The sequence below is a fragment of the Somniosus microcephalus genome, unplaced genomic scaffold (genome assembly GCF_052327205.1).
Source record: "Somniosus microcephalus isolate GS21.2 unplaced genomic scaffold, FLI_Smic_1.0 unresolved_chr7, whole genome shotgun sequence".
NCBI classification, from domain to species: domain Eukaryota; kingdom Metazoa; phylum Chordata; class Chondrichthyes; order Squaliformes; family Somniosidae; genus Somniosus; species Somniosus microcephalus.
The window spans coordinates 21,087,508-21,110,112 of record NW_028225185.1 but is presented as its reverse complement, the minus strand read 5'-3'; the positions used below and the strand labels follow the sequence as shown (position 1 = coordinate 21,110,112).

At 52.9% G+C, this 22,605-nt stretch overlaps 2 protein-coding genes across 2 annotated transcripts in view; one reads left to right on the top strand and one right to left on the bottom strand.

The window, feature by feature from the left end:
* Positions 1 to 22,605, bottom strand: part of LOC147086620 (A-kinase anchor protein 13-like) — a 108,726-nt gene that overhangs the window by 34,970 nt on the left and 51,151 nt on the right. The gene's annotated exons all lie outside the window — the stretch shown is intronic.
* Positions 6,804 to 22,144, top strand: LOC147086621 (rho guanine nucleotide exchange factor 2-like). The gene is made up of 5 exons (XM_085978759.1): positions 6,804 to 6,941; positions 7,594 to 7,842; positions 17,787 to 17,863; positions 18,463 to 18,641; positions 21,477 to 22,144. The coding sequence occupies exons 1-5, from the start codon at positions 6,827 to 6,829 to the stop codon at positions 22,117 to 22,119; spliced, it is 1,263 nt and encodes a 420-aa protein (XP_085834885.1). The 5' UTR covers positions 6,804 to 6,826; the 3' UTR covers positions 22,120 to 22,144.

Genomic DNA, 22,605 nt, shown 5'->3' with positions numbered 1-22,605 from the left:
CTTTACTCTGTATCTAACCCGTGCTGTACCTGCCCTGGGAGTGTTTGATGGGACAGTGTAGAGGAGCTTTACTCTGTATCTAACCTGTGCTGTACCTGCCCTGGGAGTGTTTGATGGGACGGTGTAGAGGGAGCTTTACTCTGTATCTAACCTGTGCTGTACCTGCCCTGGGAGTGTTTGATGGGACGGTGTAGAGGGAGCTTTACTCTGTATCTAACCCGTGCTGTACCTGCCCTGGGAGTGTTTGACGGGACAGTGTAGAGGGAGCTTTACTCTGTATCTAACCCGTGCTGTACCTGCCCTGGGAGTGTTTGATGGGACAGTGTAGAGGGAGCTTTACTCTGTATCTAACCCGTGCTGTACCTGCCCTGGGAGTGTTTGATGGGACAGTGTAGAGGGAGCTTTACTCTGTATCTAACCCGTGCTGTACCTGCCCTGTGAGTGTTTGATGGGACAGTGTAGAGGGAGCTTTACTCTGTATCTAACCCGTGCTGTACCTGCCCTGGAGTGTTTGATGGGACAGTGTAGAGGGAGCTTTACTCTGTTTCTAACCCGTGCTGTACCTGCCCTGGGAGTGTTTGATGGGACAGTGCAGAGGGAGCTTTACTCTGTATCTAACCCGTGCTGTACCTGCCCTGGGAGTGTTTGATGGGACAGTGTAGAGGGAGCTTTACTCTGTTTCTAACCCGTGCTGTACCTACCCTGGGAGTGTTTGATGGGACAGTGCAGAGGGAGCTTTACTCTGTATCTAACCCGTGCTGTCCCTGCCCTGGGTGTGTTTGATGGGACAGTGTAGAGGGAGCTTTACTCTGTATCTAACCCGTGCTGTCCCTGCCCTGGGTGTGTTTGATGGGACAGTGTGGAGGGAGCTTTACTCTGTATCTAACCCGTGCTGTCCCTGCCCTGGGTGTGTTTGATGGGACAGTGTAGAGGGAGCTTTACTCTGTATCAAACCCGTGCTGTACCTGCCCTAGGAGTGTTTGATGGGACAGTGTAGAGGGAGCTTTACTCTGTATCTAACCCGTGCTGTACCTGCCCTGGGAGTGTTTGATGGGACAGTGTAGAGGGAGCTTTACTCTGTATCTAACCCGTGCTGTACCTGCCCTGTAAGTGTTTGATGGGACAGTGTAGAGGGAGCTTTATTCTGTATCTAACCCGTGCTGTACCTGCCCTGGGAGTGTTTGATGGGACAGTTTAGAGGGAGTTTTACTCTGTATCTAACCCGTGCTGTACCTGCCCTGGGAGTGTTTGATGGGACAGTGTAGAGGGAGCTTTACTCTGTATCTAACCCGTGCTGTACCTGCCCTGGGAGTGTTTGATGGGACAGTGCAGAGGGAGCTTTACTCTGTATCTAACCCGTGCTGTACCTGCCCTGGGAGTGTTTGATGGGACAGTGTAGAGGGAGCTTTATTCTGTATCTAACCCGTGCTGTACCTGCCCTGGGAGTGTTTGATGGGACAGTTTAGAGGGAGTTTTACTCTGTATCTAACCCGTGCTGTACCTGCCCTGGGAGTGTTTGATGGGACAGTGTAGAGGGAGCTTTACTCTGTATCTAACCCGTGCTGTACCTGCCCTGGGAGTGTTTGATGGGACAGTGCAGAGGGAGCTTTACTCTGTATCTAACCCGTGCTGTACCTGCCCTGGGAGTGTTTGATGGGACAGTGTAGAGGGAGCTTTACTCTGTATCAAACCCGTGCTGTACCTGCCCTGGGAGTGTTTGATGGGACAGTGTAGAGGGAGCTTTATTCTGCATCTAACCCGTGCTGTACCTGCCCTGGGAGTGTTTGATGGGACAGTTTAGAGGGAGTTTTACTCTGTATCTAACCCGTGCTGTACCTGCCCTGGGAGTGTTTGATGGGACAGTGTAGAGGGAGCTTTACTCTGTATCTAGCCCGTGCTGTACCTGCCCTGGGAGTGTTTGATGGGACAGTGCAGAGGGAGCTTTACTCTGTATCTAACCCGTGCTGTACCTGCCCTGGGAGTGTTTGATGGACAGTGTAGAGGGAGCTTTACTCTGTATCTAACCCGTGCTGTACTTGCCCTGGGAGTGTTTGATGGGACAGTGTAGAGGGAGCTTTACTCTGTATCTAACCCCGTGCTGCACCTGCCCTGGGAGTATTTGATGGGACAGTGTAGAGGGAGCTTTACTCTGTATCTAACCCGTGCTGTACCTGCCCTGGGAGTGTTTGATGGGACAGTGCAGAGGGAGCTTTACTCTGTATCTAACCCCGTGCTGTCCCTGCCCTGGGTGTGTTTGATGGGGACAGTGTAGAGGGAGCTTTACTCTGTATCTAACCCGTGCTGTACCTGCCCTGGGAGTGTTTGATGGGACAGCGCAGAGGGAGCTTTACTCTGTATCTAACCCGTGCTGTACCTGCCCTGGGAGTGTTTGATGGGGACAGTGTAGAGGGAGCTTTACTCTGTATCTAACCCGTGCTGCCCCTGCCCTGGGTGTGTTTGATGGGACAGTGTAGAGGGAGCTTTACTCTGTATCTAACCCGTGCTGTACCTGCCCTGGGAGTGTTTGATGGGACAGTGTAGAGGGAGCTTTACTCTGTATCTAACCCGTGCTGTACCTGCCCTGGGAGTGTTTGATGGGACAGTGCAGAGGGAGCTTTACTCTGTATCTAACCCGTGCTGTACCTGCCCTGGGAGTGTTTGATGGGACAGTGTAGAGGGAGCTTTACTCTGTATCTAACCCCGTGCTGTACCCTGCCCTGGGAGTGTTTGATGGGCCAGTGTAGAGGGAGCTTTACTCTGTATCTAACCCCGTGCTGTACCTGCCCTGGGAGTGTTTGATGGGCCAGTGTAGAGGGAGCTTTACTCTGTATCTAACCCCGTGCTGTACCTGCCCTGGGAGTGTTTGATGGGACAGTGTAGAGGGAGCTTTACTCTGTATCTATCCCGTGCTGTACCTGCCCTGGGAGTGTTTGATGGGACAGTGTAGAGGGAGCTTTACTCTGTATCTAACCTGTGCTGTACCTGCCCTGGGAGTGTTTGATGGGACAGTCTAGAGGGAGCTTTACTCTGTATCTAACCCATGCTGTACCTGCCCTGGGAGTGTTTGATGGGACAGTGTAGATGGAGCTTTACTCTGTATCTAACCCCGTGCTGTACCTGCCCTGGGAGTGTTTGATGGGGCAGTGTAGAGGGAGCTTTACTCTATCTAACCCGTGCTGTACCTGCCCTGGAGTGTTTGATGGGGCAGTGTAGAGGGAGCTTTACTCTATCTAACCCGTGCTGTACCTGCCCTGGGAGTGTTTGATGGGTCAGTGTAGAGGGAGCTTTACTCTGTATCTAACCCGTGCTGTACCTGCCCTGGGAGTGTTTGATGGGACAGTGTAGAGGAAGCTTTGCTCTGTATCTAACCCGTGCTGTACCTGCCCTGGGAGTGTTTGATGGGACAGTGTAGAGGGAGCTTTACTCTATCTAACCCATGCTGTACCTGCCCTGGGAGTGTTTGATGGGACAGTGTAGAGGGAGCTTTACTCTGTATCTAACCCATGCTGTACCTGCCCTGGGAGTGTTTGATGGGACAGTGTAGAGGGAGTTTTACTCTGTATCTAACCCGTGCTGTACCTGCCCTGGGAGTGTTTGATGGGACAGTGTAGAGGGAGCTTTACTCTATTTAACCCGTGCTGTACCTGCCCTGGGAGTGTTTGATGGGACAGTGTAGAGGGAGCTTTACTCTGTATCTAACCCATGCTGTACCTGCCCTGGGAGTGTTTGATGGGACAGTGTAGAGGGAGCTTTACTCTGTATCTCACCCATGCTGTACCTGCCCTGGGAGTGTTTGATGGGACAGTGTAGAGGGAGCTTTATTCTGTATCTAACCCGTGCTGTACCTGCCCTGGGAGTGTTTGATGGGGCAGTGTGGAGGGAGCTTTACTCTATCTAACCCGTGCTGTCCCTGCCCTGGGAGTGTTTGATGGGTCAGTGTAGAGGGAGCTTTACTCTGTATCTAACCCGTGCTGTACCTGCCCTGGGAGTGTTTGATGGGACAGTGTAGAGGAAGCTTTGCTCTGTATCTAACCCGTGCTGTACCTGCCCTCGGAGTGTTTGATGGGACAGTGTAGAGGAAGCTTTACTCTGTATCTAACCCGTGCTGTACCTGCCCTGGGAGTGTTTGATGGGACAGTGTAGAGGGAGCTTTACTCTGTATCTAACCTGTGCTGTACCTGCCCTGGGAGTGTTTGATGGGACAGTGTAGAGGGAGTTTTACTCTGTATCTAACCCGTGCTGTACCTGCCCTGGGAGTGTTTGATGGGGACAGTGTAGAGGGAGCTTTACTCTATCTAACCCGTGCTGTCCCTGCCCTGGGAGTGTTTGATGGGACAGTGTAGAGGGAGCTTTACTCTATCTAACCCATGCTGTACCTGCCCTGGGAGTGTTTGATGGGACAGTGTAGAGGGAGCTTTACTCTGTATCCAACCCATGCTGTACCTGCCCTGGGAGTGTTTGATGGGACAGTGTAGAGGGAGTTTTACTCTGTATCTAACCCGTGCTGTACCTGCCCTGGGAGTGTTTGATGGGACAGTGTAGAGGGAGCTTTACTCTGTATCTAACCCGTGCTGTACCTGCCCTGGGAGTGTTTGATCGGACAGTGTAGAGGGAGCTTTACTCTGTATCTAACCCGTGCTGCACCTGCCCTGGGAGTGTTTGATGGGACAGTGTAGAGGTAGCTTTACTCTGTATCTAACCCGTGCTGTACCTGCCCTGGGAGTGTTTGATGGGACAGTGTAGAGGGAGCTTTACTCTGTATCTAACCCGTGCTGTACCTGCCCTGGGAGTGTTTGATGGGACAGTGTAGAGGGAGCTTTACTCTGTATCTAACCCCGTGCTGTACCTGCCCTGGGAGTGTTTGATGGGCCAGTGTCGAGGGAGCTTTACTCTGTATCTAACCCCGTGCTGTACCTGCCCTGGGAGTGTTTGATGGGACAGTGTAGAGGGAGCTTTACTCTGTATCTATCCCGTGCTGTACCTACCCTGGGAGTGTTTGATGGGACAGTGTAGAGGGAGCTTTACTCTGTATCTAACCTGTGCTGTACCTGCCCTGGGAGTGTTTGATGGGACAGTCTAGAGGGAGCTTTACTCTGTATCTAACCCATGCTGTACCTGCCCTGGGAGTGTTTGATGGGACAGTGTAGATGGAGCTTTACTCTGTATCTAACCCCGTGCTGTACCTGCCCTGGGAGTGTTTGATGGGGCAGTGTAGAGGGAGCTTTACTCTATCTAACCCGTGCTGTACCTGCCCTGGGAGTGTTTGATGGGGCAGTGTAGAGGGAGCTTTACTCTATCTAACCCGTGCTGTACCTGCCCTGGGAGTGTTTGATGGGTCAGTGTAGAGGAAGCTTTGCTCTGTTTCTAACCCGTGCTGTACCTGCCCTGGGAGTGTTTGATGGGACAGTGTAGAGGAAGCTTTGCTCTGTATCTAACCCATGCTGTACCTGCCCTCGGAGTGTTTGATGGGACAGTGTAGAGGAAGCTTTACTCTGTATCTAACCCGTGCTGTACCTGCCCTGGGAGTGTTTGATGGGACAGTGTAGAGGGAGCTTTACTCTATCTAACCCGTGCTGTCCCTGCCCTGGGAGTGTTTGATGGGACAGTGTAGAGGGAGCTTTACTCTATCTAACCCATGCTGTACCTGCCCTGGGAGTGTTTGATGGGACAGTGTAGAGGGAGCTTTACTCTGTATCTAACCCATGCTGTACCTGCCCTGGGAGTGTTTGATGGGACAGTGTAGAGGGAGTTTTACTCTGTATCTAACCCGTGCTGTACCTGCCCTGGGAGTGTTTGATGGGACAGTGTAGAGGGAGCTTTACTCTGTATCTAACCCGTGCTGTACCTGCCCTGGGAGTGTTTGATGGGGACAGTGTAGAGGGAGCTTTACTCTGTATCTAACCCGTGCTGTACCTGCCCTGGGAGTGTTTGATGGGACAGTGTAGAGGGAGCTTTACTCTGTATCTAACCCGTGCTGTACCTGCCCTGGGAGTGTTTGATGGGACAGTGTAGAGGGAGCTTTACTCTGTATCAACCCGTGCTGTACCTGCCCTGGGGGTGTTTGATGGGACAGTGTAGAGGAAGCTTTACTCTGTATCTAACCCGTGCTGCACCTGCCCTGGGAGTGTTTGATGGGACAGTGTAGAGGAAGCTTTACTCTGTATCTAACCCGTGCTGTACCTGCCCTGGGAGTCTTTGATGGGACAGTGTAGAGGGAGCTTTACTCTGTATCTAACCCGTGCTGTATCTGCCCTGGGAGTGTTTGATGGGACAGTGTAGAGGGAGCTTTACTCTGTATCTAACCAGTGCTGTATCTGCCGTGGGAGTGTTTGATGGGACAGTGTAGAGGGAGCTTTACTCTGTATCTAACCCGTGCTGTACCTGCCCTGGGAGTGTTTGATGGGACAGTGTAGAGGGAGCTTTACTCTGTATCTAACCCGTGCTGTACCTGCCCTGGGAGTGATTGATGGGACAGTGTCGAGGGAGCTTTACTCTGTCTCTAACCCGTGCTGTACCTGCCCTGGGAGTGTTTAATGGGACAGTGCAGAGGGAGCTTTACTCTGTATCTAGCCCGTGCTGTACCTGCCCTGGGAGTGTTTGATGGGACAGTGTAGAGGGAGCTTTACTCTGTATCTAACGCGTGCTGTACCTGCCCTGGGAGTGTTTGATGGGACAGTGTAGAGGGGGCTTTACTCTGTATCTAACCCGTGCTCTACCTGCCCTGGGAGTGTTTGATGGGACAATGTAGAGGGAGATTTATTCTGCTATCTAACCCGTGTTGTACCTGCCCTGGCCTGACGCGTGATCCTGTGCTTTATTGTAGAGAATGACGAGGAGCTCTGTACTGAGGAGACACGGGATCCAGGAGTGCATCCTGCTGGTTACCCAGAGAATCACCAAGTACCCTGTGCTCATCGACCGGATCCTGCACAATACCAAAGGTAAGAATCTCATCGGATCTGCAGCAGAGAAACGGGCCAATGGGCCCGGGCGCACTATCCCAGCAGGCCCGGAGTCGCCATCCCAGCAGGGGAGGTCACCGTCCCAGCAGGTCTGGGGTAACTGTCCCCCCAAGTCAATGGTCACTGCCCCCCCTATAATTTATTAAAATAAGGTATGTGTTACGAGTTAAGCCAAATCAAACATAGTTGCAAATTAATCAAACACACAATGGTTATAAAGGCACGGGTGTAGATGGGCGTGGGATCGGAGCAGCTCCCGCCAGTTGAAGAGCTAGCATGGGCACAGGAACAGTGGGCCGAACGGTCTCTGACGTAAGAAAACAATAGGCACTTGGTCTAAGCGTTAAACAAAGCTTTAATCAATTGTCTTACAACATGGAGGTCCAGTTGTGTCCTTCACTAGTTCCTCTTAAGAATGTCCTGCGCAAGCTGGGCCCGTGCCCGAGTATTTATACTCTCCCTGGACAGCGCCACCCGCAGGCCGCTCAGTATTATTTCATAAGTCTTTCTTTCATGAATGACTGATTCGTGTCAGTCTCTCTCTGTGCTGTCAGTCCTGCGGTGCGAGGGAGTAGAATGGCGACTGGCCGAGTTACCCACCATTTGTTCTGTATTTCCCCACTACCCACAGGGAACGAGGAGGACCACAGGGACCTGGGCAACTCGCTGGTGCTGGTCAAGGAGCTGATCACGGCCGTGGACCAGGAGGTTCACGAGTGCGAGAAGAGGTTCCGGCTGCAGGACATCTACAACCGCATGGACGCCAAGGTGGTGGCCACCATGCACAGTGGCCGGCAGTTCCGGCGGGAGGACCTCATCCGCAGGAAGCTCGTTCACGATGGCTTTGTCCTGTGGAAGACTGCAACAGGCCGCTTTAAAGGTACTGACCGGTGCTGTCTCTCAGTCTCCCTCTCCCTCAGAGAAATATCTGTGAGCTGGGGTCATAGAAGATAGGAGCAGGAGTAGGCCACTCGGCCCCTCAAGCCTGTTACATAGAAACATAGAAGATAGGAGCAGGAGTAGGCCATTCAGCCCCTCGAGCCTGCTCCGCCATTCAATGCGATCATGGCTGATCATCCAAATTCAGTACCCTGTCCCTGCTTTCTCCCCATATCCCTTGATCCCTTTAGCCTCAAGAAATATATCCACCTCCTTCTTGAATATATTTAATGAATTGGCCGCCACTGCCTTCTGTGGTAGAGAATTCCACAGGTTCACCACTCTCTGGGTGAAGAAATTCCTCCTCATCTCTGTCCTAAATGGCTTACCCCTTATCCTTAGACTGTGACCCCTGGTTCTGGACTCCCCGCCATCGGGAACATCCTTCCTGCATCTAGTCTGTCTAGTCCTGTTAGAATTTTATAAGTTTCAATGAGACCCCTCTCATTCTTCTAAACTCCAGCGAGTATAAGCCCAATCGACCCAATCTCTCCTTATACGTCATTCCTGCCATCCCAGGGATCAGCCTGGTGACATTCTGGTATCGGTCTACTTCCATTAACGGGGGGGTGGTGGCTGGGGGAATATTTAGGACGTGGTGTGAAGAGATCTGATTGGATGTGTGAGATATGACAGTCTGTTTTCGGATGTGTTGTAGTCTGGGGTGTGTTCAGACGAGTCGGGTGTCCGTCTGGGTCGTGTCGGGACACTCACAGAATCACAGAAATTTACAGCACAGAAGGAGGCCATTCGGCCCATCGTGTCCGTGCCGGCCGACAACGAGCTCTCCAGCCTAACCCCACTTTCCAGCTCTTGGTCCGTAGCCCTGTAGGTTACGGCACTTCAAGTGTATATCCAAGTACTTTTTAAACGTGATGAGGGGTCTCTGCCTCTCCCACCCTTTCAGGCAGTGAGTTCCAGACCCCCACCACCCTCTGGGTGAAGAAAGTTCTCCTCAACTCCCCTCTAATCCTTCTACCAATTACTTTCAATCTCTGCCCCCTGGTTATTGACCCCTCTGCTAGGGGAAATAGGTCCTTTCTATCCACTCTATCCAGGCCCCTCATAATTTTATACACCTCAATTAAATCTCCCCTCGGCCTCCTCTGTTCCAAAGAAAACAACCCCAGCCTCTCCAATCTTTCCTCATAGCTAAAATTCCCCAGTCCTGGGGTGCAACATCCTGGTAAATCTCCTCTGTACCCTCTCTAGTGCAATCACATCCTTCCTGTAATGTGGTGACCAGAACTGCACGCAGTACTCTAGCTGAAGCCTAACTAGTGTTTTGTACAGTTGAAGCATAACCTCCCCCCGCTCTTGTATTCTATGCCATGGCTAATAAAGGCAAGCATTCCGTATGCCTTCTTAACCACCTTACCTACCTGTCCTGCTACCTTCAGGGATCTGTAGACCTGCACTCCAAGGTCCCTTTGTTCCTCTACACTACTCAGTGTCCTACCATTTAATGTGTATTCCCTTTCCTTGTTAGCCCTCCCCAAATGCATTACCTCACACTTCTCCGGATTGAATTCCTTTTGCCATTGTTCTGCCCACCTGACCAGTCCATTGATATCTTCCTGCAGTCTACAGCTTTTTTCTTCATTATCAACCACACGGCCGATTTTAGTATCATCTGCAAACTTCTTAATAATACTTCCTACACTCAAGTCCAAGTCATTGATATATACCACTAAAAGCAGAGGACCCAGTACTGAGCCCTGCGGAACCCCACTGGAAACAACCTTCCAGTCACAAAAACACCCAGCAACCATTACCCTCTGCTTCCTGTCTCCGAGCCAATTTTGGATCCAACTGTGGAGTCTTGCTGGACTAATGGGACGAGCGGGATGGAGCTGCCTTGCCCATCCTTTCTTTGGGACCAGCCAGGTTGCCTGTGACAGACAATTGGTTTCCGAGAGGGTCCCAAGGAGAGTCGTCAAGGCGATTCTTGCAATCGGGAATATAAGTTAAGAGCTTTGGGAAGGGTGAGACTGAGATGAAATAAACATGGTCAGCGTGGTCAGTTGTTTGTATCTGAAGCACAGTGGCATAGTGGTTAGCACTGTTGCCGCACAGCGCCAGGGACCCGGGTTCAAATCTGGCCTCGGGTGACTGTCTGTGTGGAGTTTGCACATTCTCCCCGTGTTTGCGTGGGTTTCCTCCGGGTGCTCTGGTTTCCTCCCACAGTCCAAAGATGTGCGGGTTAGGTTGATTGGCTATGATTAAAAAAAAAAAAATTTTTTAATTGACCTTTAGTGTTAGGGGGGATTAAATACGTGGGGTTACGGGGTTACAGGGATAGGGCTTGGGTGGGATGGCTGTCGGTGTAGGGACCGGGTGCTAGGGTTTGGATGATCAGCCATGATCTCGTTGAATGGCGGAGCAGGCTCGAAGGGCCGAATGGCCTGCTCCTATCTTCTATGTTTCTATGTAAGACAATCAGGTAAAAAGTGAGGGAAATCGAGGGGGCAAGTAGGGAAAATTGGGGGAAAATTGGGGGAACATTTTCACCCAAAGGGTAATCAAGTTGCAGAATAAGTCACCAGGTAACTGGAGATAAGCAGCGACGCCCGACCAGAGCGGACCTGCGTGAGGTACAAGCAGCGCGGCAACTTTAAAAGGAGTGGCGAGGCGAGGCCCGACCACAGCGGCTAACCTGGGAGTGGAGTGAGCAGCGACGCCCGACCAGAGCGGACCTGCGTGAGGTACAAGCAGCGCGGCAACTTTAAAAGGAGGAGCGCGGCGAGGCCCGACCGTGGCGGCTGACCTGGGAGTGGAGTGAGCAGCGGCGCCCGATCAGAGCGGACCTGCGTGAGGTACAAGCAGCGCGGCAACTTTAAAAGGAGGAGCGCGGCGAGGCCCGACCACAGCGGCTGACCTGGGAGTGGAGTGAGCAGCGACGCCCGACCAGAGCGGACCTGCGTGAGGTACAAGCAGCGCGGCAAGTTTAAAAGGAGGGGCGAGGCGAGGCCCGACCACAGCGGCTGACCTGGGAGTGGAGTGAGCAGTGACGCCCGACCAGAGCGGACCTGCGTGAGGTACAAGCAGCGCGGCAAGTTTAAAAGGAGGAGCGCGGCGAGGCCCGACCACAGCGGCTGACCTGGGAGTGGAGTGAGCAGCGACACCCGACCAATTCAACAGCAGGGGAGAGAGGTAAAAAGTGATCAAAGTGTGACGTCACCAGGAAGGAGGTAAGTGATTGGTTGGTGAGTATTTCTCTTTTTTTAAACTTTAACTCTGGTTTATAGTTTCTAAGGTCTCTCTAGTGTAGCAGGGACTGTTGGTAAACCAGTTAACTGTAGTGTAATTAGTGGGATTGATTGATTTAATTTAAATTCAATTAATTAAAGGGTAAGTCATGGCAGGACAGCCGGGCCCCGTGATCTGCTCCTCCTGCGAAATGTGGGAACTCAGGGACACTTCCTGTGTCCCTGACAACTACATGTGCAGGAAGTGCATCCAGCTGCAGCTACTGACAGACCGCATTGCGGCGCTGGAGCTGCGATTGGACACATACTGGAGCGTTCACGATGCTCAGGACATCGTGAATAGCACATTTACGGAGTTGGACACACCGCAGGTAGAGGTTGGACAGGAAGAAAGGGAACGGGTGACCAACAGGCAGAGTACTAGGCGCAGGCAGGTAGTGCAGGGGTCCCCTGTGGCCATCCCCCTCTCCCAACAGATACACCACTTTGAGTACTGTTGGGGGGGATGGCTTATCAGAGGAAGGCAGCAGCAGCCAACTTCCTGGCACCAGGGGTGGCTCTGCTGCACAGAATGGGAGGAAAAAGAGGGGTAGAGCTATAGTAATAGGGGATTCAATTGTAAGGGGAATAGATAGGCGTTTCTGCGGCCGCAAACAAGACTCCAGGATGGTGTGTTGCCCCCCTGGTGCAAGGGTCAAGGATGTCTCCGAGCGGCTGCAGAACATCTTGGAAGGGGAGGGTGAACAGCCAGTTGTCGTGGTGCATATAGGCACCAACAATATAGGTAAAAAGCGGGATGAGGTCCTAAAAGCAGAATATAGGGAGTTAGGAGATAAATTAAAAAACAGGACCTCAAAGGTAGTAATCTCAGGATTGCTACCAGTGCCATGTGCTAGTCAGAGTAGAAACAGAAGGATACTTCAGATGAATACGTGGCTAGAGGAATGGTGCCAGGGGGAGGGATTCAAGTTCCTGGGACATTGGAACCGGTTCTGGGGGAGCTGGGACCAGTTCAAACCGGACGGTCTGCACCTGGGCAGGGCTGGAACCGATGTCCTAGGGGGAGTGTTTGCTAGTGCTGTGGGGGAGGGTTTAAACTAAAATGGCAGGGGGTTGGGAACCTGAGCAGGGAGACAGAGGAAAGGGAAACAAGGATAAAAGCAAAAGATAGGAAGGAGAAAAACAAAAGTGGCAGTCAGAGAAATCAACGGTTTAAGTCAAACCTGGCCACAGTAAATAATAATTCTAATAGGTCTAAGAGCGTTAAAAAAACAAGCCTGAAGGCTTTGTGTCTTAATGCGAGGAGCATTTGTAATAAGGTGGACGAATTGGCTGCACAAATAGAGGTAAACGAATACGATTTGGTTGGGATTACGGATACGTGGCTCAAGGAAGGCCAAGACTGGGAACTCAACATCCAGGGGTATTCGATATTCAGGAAAGATAGGCAAAAAGGAAAGGGAGGTGGGGTAGCATTACTGGTTAAAGAAGGGATTAACACAATTGTAATGAAGGATATTAGCTCTGATGAGGTGGAATCTGTATGGGTAGAATTGAGAAATACTAAGGGGAAAAAAACGTTAGTGGGAGTGGTTTATAGACCTCCAAACAGTAAGGCGGAGGTTGGGGATAGCATTAAAAGGGAAATTAAAGAAGCGTGCAATAAGGGCACAGAAGTCATCATGGGTGACTTTAATCTACATATAGATTGGGCCAACCAAATTAGTAACAATACTGTGGAGGAGGAATTCCTGGAGAGTTTATGGGATGGTTTCCTGGACCAATATGTCGAGGAACCAACCAGAGATCAGGCCATCTTAGACTGGGTATTATGTAACGAGAAAGGATTAATTAGCAATCTTGTTGTACGAGGCCCCTTGGGTCGGAGCGATCATAATATGATCGAATTCTTCATTAAGATGGAGAATGAAGTAGTTGACTCGGAGACTAGGGTCCTCAATTTAAATAAAGGAAACTACGATGGTCTGAGGAGTGAGTTGGGTAGGATTGATTGGGGAATGGCACTCAAAGGGTTGACGGTGGATAGGCAATGGCAAACATTCAAAGACCGAATGGATGAACTACAGAATTTGTTCATCCTAGTTTGGCATAAAAATAAAACAAAAAAGGTGACCCAACCGTGGCTAACAAGGGAAATTAGGGATAGCATAAGGTCCAAGGAGAGGGCATATAAATTGGCCAGAAAAAGCAATAATCCTGAGGATTGGGAGCAGTTTAGGATTCAACAAAGGAGGACAAAGGGATTAATTAAGAAAGGGAAAATAGAATATGAGAGTAAGCTTGCTAGGAACATAAAAACTGACTGTAAAAGCTTTCATAGATATGTGAAGAGAAAAAGATTGGTGAAGTCAAGCGTAGGTCCCTTGCAGTCAGAATCGTGGGAATTTATAATGGGGAACAAAGAAATGGCAGACCAACTAAATACATATTTTGGTTCTGTCTTCACAAAGGAGGACACAAATAACCTCCCAGAGATGCCGGGGAACATAGGGTCTGATGAAAGGGTGGAACTGAAAGAAATCAGTATTTGTAGGGAAATGGTGTTAGGAAAATTGATGGGACTGAAGGCCGATAAATCCCCAGGGCCTGATAATCTACATCCCAGGGTACTTAAGGAAGTGGCCCTAGAAATAGTAGATGCATTGCTGGTCATCTTCCAGAACTCGATAGACTCTGGAACGGTACCCATGGATTGGCGGGTAGCTAATGTTACCCCACTATTCAAAAAAGGTGGTAGAGAAAAGGTGGGGAATTATAGCCCGGTAAGCTTGACATCGGTCGTGGGGAAAATGCTAGAGTCCATTATAAAAGATGTAATAGCAGAGCACTTGGAAAGCAGTGACTGGATCGGACAAAGTCAACATGGATTTACAAAAGGTAAATCATGCTTGACTAATCTACTGGAATTTTTTGAGGATGTAACTGGTAAAATAGATAAGGGAGAACCAGTGGATGTGGTGTATTTGGACTTTCAGAAGGCTTTCGATAAGGTTCCACATAAGAGATTAGCGTGCAAAATTAAGGCACATGGGATTGGGGGCAAGGTATTGACTTGGATAGAGAACTGGTTGGCGGACAGAAAGCAAAGAGTTGGAATAAACGGGTCGTTTTCCGAGTGGCAGGCAGTGACTAGTGGGGTACCGCAAGGATCGGTCCTAGGACCCCAGCTGTTCACCATATATATTAATGATCTGGACGAGGGAATTGGATGTAATATCTCCAAATTTGCAGACGACACGAAGCTGGGTGGGAGGATATGCTGTGAGGAGGATGTCGTGAAACTCAAGTACGATTTGGACAGGTTGGGTGATTGGGCAGAAACATGGCAAATGCACTGTAATGTGGATAAATGTGAGGTTATCCACTTTGGTGGCAAAAACAGGAAGGCAGATTATTATTTGAATGGCAATAGATTGGGAGAAGGGGAAGTGCAAAGAGACCTGGGTGTTCTTGTGCACCAGTCGCTGAAGGTAAGCATGCAGGTGCAGCAGGCGGTTAAGAAGGCAAATGGTATGTTGGCCTTCGTAGCAAGAGGGTTCGAGTACAAGAACAAGGATGTCTTGCTGCAGTTGTACAGGGCCTTGGTGAGACCACACCTTGAGTATTGTGTGCAGTTTTGGTCACCTTACCTGAGGAAGGACGTTCTTGTCATGGAAGGAGTGCAGCGAAGATTCACCAGGCTGATACCTGGGATGGCAGGAATGACGTATGAGGAGAGATTGTGTCGATTGGGCTTGTACTCGCTGGAGTTTAGAAGAATGAGAGGGGATCTCATCGAAACCTATAAAATTCTGTCAGGCCTGGACAGACTAGATGCAGGAAGGATGTTTCTGATGGCCGGGGAGTCCAGAACCAGGGGTCACAGTCTAAGGATAAGGGGTAAGCCATTTAGGACTGAAATGAGGAGGAATTTCTTCACCCAGAGAGTGGTGAACCTGTGGAATTCTCTGCCACAGAGGGCGGTGGAGGCCAATTCATTAAATATATTCAAGAAAGATTTGGATATATTTCTTAAGGCTAAAGGGATCAAGGGATATGGGGAGAAGGCAGGGACAGGGTACTGAATTTGGATGTTCAGCCATGATCTCATTGAATGGCGGAGCAGGCTCAAGGGGCCGAATGGCCTCCTCCTGCTCCTATCTTCTATGTTTCTAAGTATAACTGGGGTCTCGGGGTGATTAGATGTGTTTCTGGAGAGAAGGGCTCGAGGGATATGGGGAGAAGGTGGGTAGGTGGGGTTGAGGGACATGGGGAGAAGGTGGGTAGGTGGGGATGAGGGATATGGGGAGAAGGTGGGTAGGTGGGGTTGAGGGATATGGGAAGAAGGTGGGTGGGTGGGGTTGAGGGATATGGGGAGAAGGTGGGTAGGTGGGGTTGAGGGATATGGGGAGAAGGTGGGTAGGTGGGGTTGAGGGTGTGGTGAGAAGGTGGGTAGGTGGGGTTGAGGGATATGGGGAGAAGGTGGGTAGGTGGGGTTGAGGGTGTGGTGAGAAGGTGGGTAGGTGGGGTTGAGGGATATGGGGAGAAGATGGGTAGGTGGGGTTGAGGGATATGGGGAGAAGGTGGGTAGGTGGGGTTGAGGGATATGGGGAGAAGGTGGGTATGTGGGGTTGAGGGATATGGGGAGAAGGTGGGTAGGTGGGGTTGAGGGATATGGGGAGAAGGTGGGTATGTGGGGTTGAGGGATATGGGGAGAAGGTGGGTAGGTGGGGTTGAGGGTGTGGTGAGAAGGTGGGTAGGTGGGGTTGAGGGATATGGGGAGAAGGTGGGTAGGTGGGGTTGAGGGATATGGGGAGAAGGTGGGTAGGTGGGGTTGAGGGATATGGGGAGAAGGTGGGTAGGTGGGGTTGAGGGATATGGGGAGAAGGTGGGTAGGTGGGGTTGAGGGTGTGGTGAGAAGGTGGGTAGGTGGGGATGAGGGATATGGGGAGAAGGTGGGTAGGTGGGGTTGAGGGATATGGGGAGAAGGTGGGTATGTGGGGTTGAGGGATATGGGGAGAAGGTGGGTAGGTGGGGTTGAGGGATATGGGGAGAAGATGGGTAGGTGGGGTTGAGGGATATGGGGAGAAGGTGGGTAGGTGGGGTTGAGGGATATGGGGAGAAGGTGGGTAGGTGGGGTTGAGGGATATGGGGAGAAGATGGGTAGGTGGGGTTGAGGGATATGGGGAGAAGGTGGGTAGGTGGGGTTGAGGGATATGGGGAGAAGATGGGTAGGTGGGGTTGAGGGATATGGGGAGAAGATGGGTAGGTGGGGTTGAGGGATATGGTGAGAAGGTGGGTAGGTGGGGTTGAGGGACTGGGGAGAAGGTGGGGATGAGGGATATGGGGAGAAGGTGGGTAGATGGGATTGAGGGATATGGGGAGAAGGTGGGTAGATGGGATTGAGGGATATGGGGAGAAGGTGGGTATGTGGGGTTGAGGAACATGGGGAGAAGGTGGGTGGGTGGGGTTGAGGGATATGGGGAGAAGATGGGTAGGTGGGGTTGAGGGATATGGGGAGAAGATGGGTAGGTGGGGTTGAGGGATATGGGGAGAAGGTGGGTAGGTGGGGTTGAGGGTGTGGTGAGAAGGTGGGTAGGTGGGGTTGAGGGATATGGGGAGAAGGTGGGTATGTGGGGTTGAGGAACATGGGGAGAAGGTGGGTGGGTGGGGTTGAGGGATATGGGGAGAAGGTGGGTAGGTGGGGTTGAGGGATATGGGGAGAAGGTGGGTAGGTGGGGATGAGGGATATGGGGAGAAGGTGGGTAGGTGGGGTTGAAGGATATGGGGAGAAGATGGGTAGGTGGGGTTGAAGGATATGGGGAGATGGTGGGTAGGTGGGGTTGAAGGATATGGGGAGAAGGTGGGTAGGTGGGGTTGAGGGATATGGGGAGGAGGTGGGTAGGTGGGGTTGAAGGATATGGGGAGATGGTGGGTAGGTGGGGTTGAAGGATATGGGGAGAAGGTGGGTAGGTGGGGTTGAAGGATATGGGGAGGAGGTGGGTAGGTGGGGTTGAGGGACATGGGGAGAAGGTGGGTAGATGGGGTTGAGGGATATGGGGAGAAGGTGGGTAGGTGGGGTTGAGGGACATGGGGAGAAGGTGGGGATGAGGGATATGGGGAGAAGGTGGGGATGAGGGATATGGGGAGAAGGTGGGGTTGAAGGATATGGGGAGAAGGTGGGTAGGTGGGGTTGAGGGACTGGGGAGAAGGTGGGGATGAGGGATATGGGGAGAAGGTGGGGATGAGGGATATGGGGAGAAGGTGGGGTTGAAGGATATGGGGAGAAGGTGGGGTTGAGGGACATGGGGAGAAGGTGGGGTTGAAGGATATGGGGAGAAGGTGGGTAGGTGGGGTTGAGGGACTGGGGAGAAGGTGGGGATGAGGGATATGGGGAGAAGGTGGGGATGAGGGATATGGGGAGAAGGTGGGGTTGAAGGATATGGGGAGAAGGTGGGGTTGAGGGACATGGGGAGAAGGTGGGTAGGTGGGGATGAGGGACATGGGGAGAAGGTGGGGTTGAGGGACATGGGGAGAAGGTGGGTAGGTGGGGATGAGGGACATGGGGAGAAGGTGGGGTTGAGGGATCTGGTGAGACCCCACTCCCCGAGTTCTTCGACCAGTTGTCCCTCCCCGGACAGTTGGTCCATTTTCTGACGGCTCTGTGTTTTCTCAGACATCCAGGTGCTGCTCCTCACGGACGTACTGATCTTGCTGCAGGAGAAGGACCAGCGTTACAGCTTCCCCGCGCTGGTGAGTTGCAATTTACTGACGCCCCCTTAGATTCGCTGTTGTCACTCTTGGTACCGGGTGCCCCCGGGGACCTCACGGCATTGGACTGAACCCTCCCGACCCACAGCCGGAGTCCCCGGGCACCCGTTTGGCACTGCCCGGCGGTGGGCGGACCATGGTCGCGGCCAAATGCAACGGGGAGGGGCTGACCCTTGGCCTCTGCCCCCTCCCCCCTCCCCGGGGTCTGGTCCAAAACCGATTCATGCCAAGCGCGAGACAGAGCCCTGGCAGATGCGCCCATACGGTGCTGCCCAGGATGCTCCCAGGTTCCATCCCTGAACTGGAAGATCTTGGCCGGGGGGCCGCATACCCCTTGGGTAAAGGAGTGCAGTAACCAGCCGGGGTTCTCGCTCCCGATCGCCGTGCGGTTACCTCCCCGCCGGTAGTGTCTTTGGGCGGAGGGCAGCACCGGGCTAGGTTGCGATTTCCCCCCCCTTCACAGTTCATTATCTGGCGTACCCTGGCGCACTCGGTGGAGATGGGTGGGGGTGAGGGGAAGGGGTGCTCGTACCCAGCTCACGTGCTCTTTCCCCCTCCACCCGGGGGTACTTCTGTTCCAGGACAACAAGCCAGCGGTGATCAACCTGCAGACGCTCATTGTCCGGGACATCGCCAACCAGGAGAAGGGCATGTTCCTGATCAGCGCCGCGGCGCAGATTCCCGAGATGTACGAGATCCACACCGCCTCCAAGGAGGAGAGGAACACTTGGATGAAAGTGATCCAACAGAACGTCAACGTGTGAGTGAGAGCGTGGCGCCGGGCGGGAATGGTCTGGTCTGGCCCGCTCCGGATTAGTACCTCGGTCCCACCCATTGTATGCGTGAATGCCGAGTTCTGGGGAGTCACCTGGTCACTTGGCGTAAGCCACTTAGTTGGCCCTGGTCAATGGGGACCACTAAATTGTCACTGGCCAGTTGGCACCAGTCAATTGAGGCCAGTAAGTTGGCACTGGTTAATTGAGGCCAGTAAGTTGGCACTGGTCAATTGAGGCCAGTAAGTTGGCACTGGTCAATTGAGGCCAGTAAGTTGGCACTGATCAGTTGGCACTGGTCAGTTGAGGCCAGTAAACTGGCACTGGTCAGTTGGCACTGGTCAGTTGAGGCCAGTAAATTGGCACTGGTCAGTTGGTACTGGTCAGTTGGCACTGGTCAGTTGAGGCCAGTAAATTGGCACTGGTCAGTTGGTACTGGTCAGTTGGTACTGGTCAGTTGAGGCCAGTAAATTGTCACTGGTCAGTTGGCACCAGTCAATTGAGGCCAGTAAGTTGGCACCGGTCAATTGAGGCCAGTAAGTTGGCACCGGTCAATTGAGGCCAGTAAGTTGGCACTGGTCAGTTGGCACTGGTCAATTGAGGCCAGTAAGTTGGCACTGATCAGTTGGCACTGGTCAGTTAAGGCCAGTAAACTGGCACTGGTCAGTTGGTACTGGTCAGTTGAGGCCAGTAAATTGTCACTGGTCAGTTGGCACCAGTCAATTGAGGCCAGTAAGTTGGCACTGGTCAATTGAGGCCAGTAAGTTGGCACTGGTCAGTTGGCACTGGTCAATTGAGGCCAGTAAGTTGGCACTGATCAGTTGGCACTGGTCAGTTAAGGCCAGTAAACTGGCACTGGTCAGTTGAGGCCAGTAAGTTGGCACTGATCAGTTGGCACTGGTCAGTTAAGGCCAGTAAACTGGCACTGGTCAGTTGGCACTGGTCAGTTGAGGCCAGTAAATTGGCACTGGTCAGTTGGCACTGGTCAGTTAAGGCCAGTAAACTGGCACTGGTCAGTTGGCACTGGTCAGTTGAGGCCAGTAAATTGGCACTGGTCAGTTGGCACTGGTCAGTTAAGGCCAGTAAACTGGCACTGGTCAGTTGGCACTGGTCAGTTGAGGCCAGTAAGTTGGCACTGATCAGTTGGCACTGGTCAGTTAAGGCCAGTAAACTGGCACTGGTCAGTTGGCACTGGTCAGTTGAGGCCAGTAAGTTGGCACTGGTCAGTTGGCATTAGTCACAGATTAATGATCTGATGGGAGGGGCAATCACAACTCCGAGGTCAATTGACTCATGACCCTTTCTCCCATCAGTTTATGCCACAGTATCTCTCTCTCTCTCTCTCTCTCTCTCTCGCCTTGTTTTAACCTAACTTGGGGTGGAAACAAGGAGAGTTAGTACCAGGTGCCCATTTTACGCACCCACCACCCCACCCCCCCCCACCATCTGAGATTATTCAACATTGAAGTCGACGGTCAGTCACCTCAGACAGGACGTCCAAACTTAACAATGCCAACCATGGCTCACTGGGTAACACGCTGACATCTAGTGGCAGAAGGTCGTGGGTTCAAGTCCCCACTCCAGAGACTTGAGCACAAAAATCCAGGCTGAAAATCCCAGTGCGATGCTGAGGGAGCGCCGCACTGTCAGAGGGGCGGTACTGAGGGAGCGCCGCACTGTCGGAGGGGCAGTACTGAGGGAGTGCTGCACTGTCGGAGGGGCGGTACTGAGGGAGCGCCGCACTGTCGGAGGGGCAGTACTGAGGGAGCGCCGCACTGTCGGAGGGGCAGTACTGAGGGAGTGCTGCACTGTCGGAGGGGCGGTACTGAGGGAGCGCCGCACTGTCGGAGGGGCGATACTGAGGGAGCGCCGCACTGTCAGAGGGGCGGTACTGAGGGAGCGCCGCACTGTCGGAGGGGCGGTACTGAGGTAGCGCCGCACTGTCGGAGGGGCGGTACTGAGGGAGCGCCGCACTGTCGGAGGGGCGATACTGAGGGAGCGCCGCACTGTCAGAGGGGCGGTACTGAGGGAGCGCCACACTGTCGGAGGGGCAGTACTGAGGTAGCGCCGCACTGTCGGAGGGGCAGTACTGAGGGAGCGCCGCACTGTCGGAGGGCAGTACTGAGGGAGCGCCGCACTGTCGGAGGGCGGTACTGAGGGAGCGCCGCACTGTCGGAGGGGCGGGTACTGAGGGAGCGCCGCACTGTCGGAGGGGCGGTACTGAGGGAGCGCTGCACTGTCGGAGGGGCAGTACTGAGGGAGCGCCGCACTGTCGGAGGGGCAGTACTGAGGTAGCGCCGCACTGTCGGAGGGGCAGTACTGAGGGAGCGCCGCACTGTCGGAGGGGCAGTACTGAGGGAGCGCCGCACTGTCGGAGGGGCGGTACTGAGGGAGCGCCGCACTGTCGGAGGGGCGGTACTGAGGGAGCGCCACACTGTCGGAGGGGCGGTACTGAGGGAGCGCCGCACTGTCGGAGGGGCGGTACTGAGGGAGCGCCGCACTGTCGGAGGGGCAGTACTGAGGGAGTGCTGCACTGTCGGAGGGGCAGTACTGAGGTAGCGCCGCACTGTCGGAGGGGCAGTACTGAGGGAGCGCCGCACTGTCGGAGGGGCGGTACTGAGGGAGCGCCGCACTGTCGGAGGGGCAGTACTGAGGAAGCGCCGCACTGTCAGAGGGGCAGTACTGAGGGAATGCTGCACTGTCGGAGGTGCCGTCTTTCAGATGAGACGTTATCGGGTTTATCGACTGAGCTCTCCCTGGCGCTGTGACTCGGCCAGTGTCAGAGGGTGATTTAACTCGGATCGACCCTCTCTGTGTTCCAGGTGCCCGGAGATGGACGACTTCTCGATGGAGATTGAAAGCAAGGAGATCCTGAGGGAGTTGACAGGTACCGGACATCCCATCACCTCCTTTCAGCTGTACCATCTTTATAGCCCGGTGGGGGGGTGCTGCGAGGCTCAGTCACTGTACCCCACTGCACCCAACTCCATGACCCATGGGGACCTGGGGGTATGTGTGCTCAAATCGTTGAAGGTGGCAGGGCAGGTTGAGAAAGCGGTTGAAAAAACTTACAGGATCCTGGGCTTCATGAACAGAGGTATAGAGTACAACAGTGTGAACGTTATGATGAACCTTTATAAAACACAGCTCCGACCTCAACTGGAGTATAGTGTCCAATTCTGGGCACCGCACTTTAGGAAGGATGTGAAGGCCTTAGAGAGGGTGCAGAGGAGATTCACCAGAATGATTCCAGGGATGAGGGACTTCGGTTACGTGGAGAGAGTGGAGAAGCTGGGGTTGTTCTCCTTGGAGCAGAGAAGGTTGAGAGGAGATTTGATCGAGATGTTCAAAATCATGAGGGGTCTGGACAGAGTAGACAGAGAGAACCTGTTCCCATTGGCGGAAGGGTCGAGAACCAGAGGACACAGATTTAAGGTGATTGGCAAAAGAACCAAAGGCGATTGACCCTTAGTGTTAGGGGGATTAAATACGTGGGGTTACGGGGATAGGGTGGGATATGTGTTGGTGTAGGGGTTACGGGGATCGGGTGGGATATGTGTCGGTGCAGGCTCGATGGGCCGAAATGGCCTCTATCTGCACTGTGGGGTTTCTGTGATTCTGTGTGACATGAGGAAAAACTTTTTACGCAGCGAGTGGTCAGGATCTGGAATGCACTGCCTGAAAGGGTGGTGGAGGCAGACTCAATCGTGGCTTTCAAAAGGGAATTGGATAAGTACCTGAAGGAAGACAATGTGCAGGGCTACGGGGAAAGGGCGGGGGAGTGGGACTAGCTGAAGGGCTCTTGCAGAGAGCCGGCACGGGCTCGACGGGCCGAATGGCCTCCTTCTGTGCTGTAACCATTCCATGATTCTATGTACTGTGGAGAGCAGAGAGCATTCTGTCAGTGCAACGTCTCCCGCTCTCTCTCTCTCTGCCCCGTTCTCTCTCTCT